The 8,340-nt window shown below is 36.1% G+C and overlaps 1 protein-coding gene across 1 annotated transcript; it reads right to left on the bottom strand.

Moving 5' to 3' along the window:
- Positions 1-253: 253 nt before the first annotated feature.
- Positions 254-4,417, bottom strand: LOC121395759. Its single transcript, XM_041570044.1, has 11 exons — positions 4,375-4,417; positions 4,191-4,268; positions 4,007-4,084; positions 3,823-3,900; positions 3,669-3,716; positions 3,056-3,106; positions 2,813-2,923; positions 2,265-2,321; positions 1,901-1,954; positions 1,258-1,305; positions 254-869 (listed from the first exon to the last, which is right to left on the bottom strand). Exons 1-11 carry the CDS (start codon positions 4,415-4,417, stop codon positions 802-804), a joined length of 714 nt encoding a protein of 237 aa, XP_041425978.1. The 3' UTR covers positions 254-801.
- Between the last annotated feature and the right edge of the window lie 3,923 nt (positions 4,418-8,340).

Raw genomic sequence — 8,340 nt, 5'->3', positions numbered from 1 at the left:
TCAGTGAGCCCTATTGAACATTGTCTGTCACTTCAAACCTATTGTCCTTCATGACTTGTCTCATATTTTAGGAATTTTCTTCCCGACCCTAAGATGTTTATATCTCCTATATCAATGAAATAACGATCTACTGACATTCACACTAAAGTTCCCACTACCTCTGCAGTCACACTCCCGTCTCTTACACCTACAGCCACTACTCAACTAAAAGAACAGTTTCAATAAACTGAAAAAACATTTTATTAATGCATTCTTAAAATGGAAAAAATCGTCTTCTGCTCTTAGGCCGGCTCCATTTTTGATGATAAGATTTTTCAGGCCCTGCAACATTTTATTAATGCGTTTTTAAGTGGATGAAATCGTCTTCTGCTCTTAGGCCGGCAACATTTTTGCTGTTAAGATCTTTCAGGCCCTGCAACATTTTAATGCGTTCTTAATATGGACGAAATCGACTTTTGCTCTTAGGCCGGCTCCATTTTTGCTTGTAAGATCTTTCAGGCCCTGCAACATTTTATCAATGAGTTCTTAATATGGATGACATTGTCTTCTGTTCTTAGGCCGGCTCCATTTTTGCTGATAAGATCTTTCAGGCCCTGCAACATTTTATTAATGCGTTCTTAATATGGATGAAATCGACTTTTTCTCTTAGGCCGGCAACATTTTTGCTGGTAAGATCTTTCAGGCCCTGCAACGTTTTATTAATGTTTTCTTAATATGGATGAAAACTTCTTCTGCTCTTATGCCGGCTCCATTTTTGCAGGTAAGATCTATCAGGCCCTGCAACTTTATATCAATGAGTTCTTAATATGGACGAAATCGTGTTCTGCCCTTAGGCTGGCTCCATTTTCGCTGGTAAGAGCTTTCAGGCCCTGCAACATAAAGTACATTGCTTATAGTATAAATACAGACAACTTCAGGCATAATATTTATTAACTACATGGTTGCTTCCCATCTCCCCATACTTCTTGTCTTCTTTTCACCCTCCCTTTATATCTCCACATAACAGATCACAAACCCATATGTATTATAAGGAATAATGTTCCTCTTCTCCAAAAATCTGATATAATATGGTAATATAATATATTGACACAAACACACTCACACAAGCGTGCGTTCGCCAGCGTCAGCTCATGTCTGTGTTGCGCTAGCGTCACCACGCATCTGCGAACCAGCCAGCCTGGCCCGCCTCTGTATATATATATATAATTATTATTACCGAACCCCTTGGTGCCTTTGAATATCATAGAGGACACTTACTCATTTCTATTCTGACTTGAATAGTTGGCTCATTCCAAGTAAAGAATCCTAAAATGAAAAACAACAGTTAGGGTATAATACACATTCTAATAACTAGTCTGTTCAGAGATTTATTTTCATAAAATTCAGAAGAGGCATGAATATGTAAATTATATCCTCATAAATGGTGCAGAGTTATATTATCAGCTATAATCAGCGCTTAGTGATAAAATTTGTGTCAGGTGACTTATTAAAATTTGTGCATAGGTATGAGACCTATTATCCAGAATACTTGGGACCTGGGGTGTTCCGGATAATGGATCTTTCTATAATTTAGATCTTCATACCTTAAGTGTACTATAAAATCATGTAAACATTGATTAAACCCAATAGGCTGGTTTTGCTCCCAATAATGATTAAATATATCTTAGATAGGATCAAATACAAGTTACTATTTTATTATTACATAGAAAAAGGAAATCATTTAAATAATTTTGTATAAAATGGAGTCTATGGGAGATGGCTTTCCCGTAATTTGGAGCTTTCTGGATAACAGATTTCCAGATAACGGATCCCATATCTGTATTATAAAAAAATATTGAGTATATTAATAGTCATTTTGAAGTTCTATTCCTATAAAAAAGATATAGAAAAAACATTGTACCATTATTTAGGCATTGCTTGTCTCTCTTCCACCTGCCAGTGTGATTTCGAACGGCTGAAAAAAGCAAGAAATTATAGTTTCAGTAAAAATAATAAAATAATGATAAAATAGGAATAAAGTTTATAACCATTCCATTGATCTAAACAAGGGTATTGCCCTACTGTGTTGGATATAATCTGGTATTGTGTAAAGTAGATGCAATCATTAACATGATTGCCCTAAATATCTGCTATCTACGTATAAAATTCAAGATATCAGGGGTTCCTCATATTTTACTAATTTAAGTTTCGCAGACCTACATATAGAACATTCATTGTAACTACTTCCTCTGCTTCACATTAACGAAAAACTTAAAATATCTCACCATGGTTCCAACATTGTTGCTTCTCTCTCTTCCACTTTGGGGGGAAATCTTCAAAGGCTAAAAATCACAAGATAGTAATGCAGTGTGAATAAATGTTATTTCTGCATATAGCTTGTTTTAAGTTGTGTCCAAGAACATTATAGCATCAACTGGTACAGGCATGGGACTTGTAATACAGAATGCTTTGGGACCTGGGGTTTTCCGGATATATTGTTATATAGCATGTGTCCATTTACACTGCAGATATATGCTCTCTAGGGCTTTATCAAGTTAATCTACCCCCTGTGTTATTGGCTTGAACCTCATGCAGGGACAGCATATAATCCCTGTACAGAGAGTAGTAGTCAGTAGTTACATAGTCAGAGTCAAACCAAGGATTATAGTCTGCAAGTCAACAATTCCAATCCCAATACGCCAGTTCCAATAGTTATGTGTATAGGAGGGGTCATAGAGCATTAACGTCCATAATATTAAACCGTCAAGCTTTCAAATGTTTTTAGATTCTTGAAAGAAAGTGAACTATGAATTATTAACAGTCAACAACTTACTTATTTTTCTCCTTTTAGGCACGTCGCCTCTTTCATCCATAATCTTAGGCATACCCCCTCTTTTGTCCTTTGTTTTAGGCATGCCGCCTCTTTCATCCATATTAATGTGGCCTAAAAGATAAATAAAGATATATATTATATATAACTATACATATTGAAATACTATTCAAATGTCAAGCTTCCAAATGTATTTAAATTCTCTGAAGAATGTGAACTGTGAATTATCAACATCCAAGAGCTTACCTCTCTTTCTCTTTTTAGGCAGGGAGCTTCTTTCCTCTATATTGATGTTGTCTAGAAGACAGATAAATATATATATGTTTATTTAGAGAAATACAATGACCTATCACACTCTAGGGTCACTATGATAAAAAGCTAATTAAAATGAGTGTAATCATGCTTGGGATCAAAACCCCCAAAAAACAAATGATAACATACAGACTACCTGTAGAAGGTTTTAGGGATTAAACCCAGAACCCTCAAATCTAGTAATAGCAACCAATGTGGTGCTCTGTAGTAGTCAGTGTCATTGTTAACAGAATATCTTCTATCTTCTATAACATGATGTATTTTATAACTATGGGGTCATTTACTATACAGAACGCAGTGTGCAAACAAAAATACCACAATCTGCGACATTTTTTGCACTTTGCACACTATGTTCTGCCTTAACGGAATGGCCACAGGCCTCAACACTCAGGTCCTGGTAAATTGGGGGAGGGGCACTTTTTTGCAGGACTGGATATACTTGTAACTAAAGAATGATACTTGTATAAATCTATTAATCCCTTACAGTCAGGCTTAAAACAAACAATGTAAATAGTAAAAAAAATCTAAAGACTAACTAAAAGCTTACCCATGTTTCTTTTTCTGTTCACAGGCCCATAGTCTGCTTTGGTGGTATCTAGTAGGAAAAAATAGATAGAATTAATTTAAAGAGCTCAGTACACTTAGCATATAATATAAATATCATTATGTACATGGAAGGGTATAATAATAGTATAACTTACTAGCAGTGGGGCGATGCAGCTGATCTTTTTTCCACCTTGGGGTGATATTGACAGGCCCCTTGTCTGCTTTGGTGGTATCTAGTAGGAAAAAATAGATATAATTAATTTAAAGAGCTTAGTACACTTGGCATACAATATAAATATAATTATGTACATGGAAGGGTATAATAATAGTATAACTTACTAGCAGTTGGGCGATGTAACTCATATTTTTTCGACCTTGGTGTGACATTGGCAGGCCCATCATCTGCTTTGCTGGTATCTAGTATGAAAAAATAGATATAATTAATTTAAAGAGCTTAGTACACTTGGCATACAATATGAATATAATTATGTACATGGAAGCGTATAATAATAGTATAACTTACCAGCAGTTGGGCGATGTAACTCATATTTTTTTGCCCTTGGTGTGATATTGGCAGGCCCATCATCTGCTTTGCTGGTATCTAGTAGGAAAATATAGATATAATTAATGTAAAGAGCTCAGTACACTTGGCATACAATATTAATATCATTATTTACATGGAAGGGTATAATAATGGTATAACTTACCAGCAGTTGGGCGCTCTAACTCTTCTTCTTTCAACCTTGGCATGATGTTTTGGTTGACTGGATAAAAAGAAATATTTTCCATAAAAATCATGGGATAATGATAAAATTGGAATTATAGATGTAAGGCTAAGCATCTAACAGGGTATAATGTCAATGTTATAGGCACATGGGCAGTGAATTTGAATGCAATTCCCATTACAGCTCACTGGGGTACCACAAGCCTACACTGACATTGTCCCTATAGACAGATCAATGAAATTCCACTTACCAAAAACAAAAGTTGGGCGCCGCAACTTGGGCTTCCACAGTCGAGTGGTGTTCTGCAAGACTGGGAAAACATATTTATTATAAAGATCATATTATAATGATAAACAGGAGAAATATTATTTTATATAAACACAACGTAATCTGTATTTCTTTCACCCTCATTCAGATTATCTGGCCAGGATCCCAGGACAACCAATCAGATCACTAGCAGCCAGTTGAAAAAGGATTGGTTGCTAATGGGTTAATGCCAGGGTGCAAATTTGCCCAATATTAAATAATAAGAAACATAGGGCCAAAATCAATTGATGGAAGGGCAGACTGGTGGCGCTTTAAGGTGATATTTATCTATCTGCAGTTTTTTTTTTGTAAAAGTGCAGCTAATGGGATAATTGGGACTCTTTGGACTCTTCTGGATATTCTTAATATTCTTTTTATGGGTCAAAGGGAAAGGGGATGTGAGATTATTGTTTGAGGCCAGTAGAGATGCACCGAATCCACTATTTTGGATTCGGCCGAACCCCCGAATCCTTCAAGAAAGATTTGGTGAATACCGAACCGAATCCTAAATTGCATATGCAGATTAGGGTTGGGAAGGGAAAATTATTTTTTACTTCCCTTGTTTTGTGACAAAAAGTCATGTCATTTCCCTCCCGCCCTTAATTTGCATATGCAAATTAGGATTCGGTTCGGCCGGGCAAAAGGATTCGGCCGAATCCGAATCCTGCTGAGAAAGGCTGAATCCTGCCCGAATCCCAACCAAATCCTGATTCGGTGCATCCCTAGATATAAGAAGCAAATATTACTCTAGTAATAGCCACCAATAAACAGGTTGAATTTACTTGTCACACGTTTAAAAGCAAACACCTCCTTCAATGCTATTGAACCTCGCACACCCTGCCCAATAGGCGGTACAAAGATGCCTGGCGCACACAGGTGGAGATTCGGCCACCTCTTAGCAATAGTCCAGTAAAAAACCCAATGGCACACGTCTGTTGAAACACTTTAAGGGGCAGATTTACTTAGGGTTGAAGTGAATTTTCGAAGGTAAAAATGTAGAATTTCTAACTATTTTTTGGGTAATTCGACCATCGAATAGGCCTAAATTCGACTTCGATTCGAATTGAAAATACTTCCAATATTCGACCGTTCCATAATCGAAGTACTGTCTCTTCGACTTCGACATTTCACCATCTTAAACCTGCCGAATTGCTATGTTAGCCTATGACCTCCTAGAACCTATAGCCAACATTTGGCTAAATTTTAGAAGTCGAAGTAAAATCGTTTGATCGATCGATCGATGAAATCGTTCGATACAAAGGATTTCATCAAACATTTTGACTTCGACCCTAAAACGGCCAAATTCGATTAAAAAAAAACTTCGACTTCAAAATTCAAAGTAATCCAATTCGGTGGTCGAATTTCGATAAATCTGCCCCTAAGTGTTTATTACGGAGTGCAGAGCAACTCCATAGGGAAGCCATAATGGATGTGGCTTATTCAAACCAGACAACCTAAGGGATTGAACGAAGTATACAATATGTCTTGTTTCTTGTAAAAACATTTTTGTTAATGGATTTATTATGCATTTTTTTTTCTTGCAGATAAGCAAAGTCCAACTAACAAATTAATCAGGGTCAGTTATTATATTCTTCTGCTGTCCTCATAAAGGGTAAGATTAATTATATATACCTCCTAATTTATGTGATGTTATTTATGCGGGAAATGTCGTGTTGGGGTTTCAGTTTAAAATAAACGGGTACTGTTATGGGCTTTTTATGCTATTAGCAGCTATTTTTTACTATGTTGCATCACTGATTTTACTACTTTTTATCACCTTTTTGGACTCTATTACTTTATTTGGACACATCTCGCTTGATGGAACTATGGTGGATCAAGATTGAATATTTTACACTGCTAGTTCTTTATGCTTTTCTATGCTTTTAGATGTTCTGGTTTGTAAGGGAGGATGTTCTTCTCTGAAATCTACACTTTACTAATTGGTGGATCATTTAATTGGATGATTGTTAGCCTATTTATATGCACTACTTTGTATGTTCTGTATACTTGACAAAGGGGTACGCCCAAAAGTGTTGTACTGCACTCCATAATAAACACTTAAAGTGTTTCAACAGACCTGTGGGTTTTCTACTCCCTACTAGAAGTCACACCAGGGACACCTGGGAAGAAGAAAAAGATGGTGGCCTAGAACTAAGTGAACATTAACTAAAGCTGATGTGCCAGCCAGGGGTAAGAAGTATGTGATTGAATTCACAGAAGTACTTAACAACTTGGCACCTCCCAGTAATAGTAATTATGAAATTTATAATAGCCAACGCTTACCAGTGTTGCCTTTTGTTGGAAGGACATCTGCTTTCTCCTTATGATGTTATCTAGAAGTAGAAATGTATAAAACGTCAATGCTGTTTAGAAGCTGAACACACATGACAAAAACTACCATCATACAATAAATACATACAGCATCAATGGTATATATAGAGAACCATGGGCAAGGGGGAAAAATATAAACCCTATACTATAGACAGGGAGGTGCAAAACGTAGAAACAACCCCCGATATGCATAGGCCCCATACATGTAACTACTCCAATAAATGGCATTTGAATAGTCCAAAACTACAAATGAACCCACATAACCTTTTCCTAATCAACTGGATCGTATGCTAAAGGATTAGACGAGCAAAGCACAATACATTAAATTATGATTCAGACCTGTCTCAACTTCCTGCTCTTTTTCTTGTATCAGATCGTTAACAGATCCCGAGCTCCTAACTGAGGCTGGGTCTAAAAAAGAAAAAGGGTAAAGAATGGGTAAGTTCTCCTTATGTCTAACAGATATACCTTTGTATGAAACATTTATATATACTTGTACAGGTATGGGACCTGTTATCCAGAATGCTCCAGACCAGGGGATTTCCAGATAACAGATCTCTCTGTAATTTGGAACTTCATACCTAAACTCTACTAGAAAATCATGTGAACATTAAAAAACCCAACAGGTGGTTTTGCTTCCAATAAGGATAAAATATATCTTAGTTTGGATCAAGTGCAAGGTACAGTTTTATTATTACAGAAAAAGGGAAATCAATGTTAAAAATATGGATTATTTGGAAAATAGGGAGTCTATGGGAGATATCCTTTCAATAATGCTGAGCTTTCTGGATAACAGGTTTCTGGATAATTGATCCTATACCTGTATATATAAATATAGATTATTAATTATACCTGGTTTATCATCATTCTCCTTCTCTTCCACTTTAGAATCTAGGAGATCCATTTCTGGTCTCTTGTCCTTTGCTGATAAAAAAAGAGAGAACGAAGGGTTAGTTTTCCTTTGATCTGACACCATATCAGCCACAGAGCCAATCATAGTATTGAAACTGAAACAATACAAATCTATACAAAGCTCTTTTCAGCAAATAATATTATGATTTCTACCTGATGATTCTCTTTCTGCCTTCTCTCCATCCCGAGACCTCCAAGATTTCATCACGGGGCTTGATCTGTCAAGGAAAAGTTGAATAAAAGATTTTTAGTTGAATGAAAGTATGTTTATCTAAATTATGGGGGGAAAACTCCGGATAAGAGATCCCATAATTGTATATATATATATATAGATAGATAGATAATTATACCTGATTTTTTATTAATCTCCTCTTCTTCCACGTTCAAATTTGGGAGATT

The sequence above is a fragment of the Xenopus laevis genome, chromosome 7L, assembly GCF_017654675.1.
Source record: "Xenopus laevis strain J_2021 chromosome 7L, Xenopus_laevis_v10.1, whole genome shotgun sequence".
In the NCBI taxonomy this organism is placed as follows: Eukaryota; Metazoa; Chordata; class Amphibia; order Anura; family Pipidae; genus Xenopus; species Xenopus laevis.
Note: the sequence above shows the minus strand (reverse complement) of the source record. Positions and strands in the feature narration are given on the sequence as shown.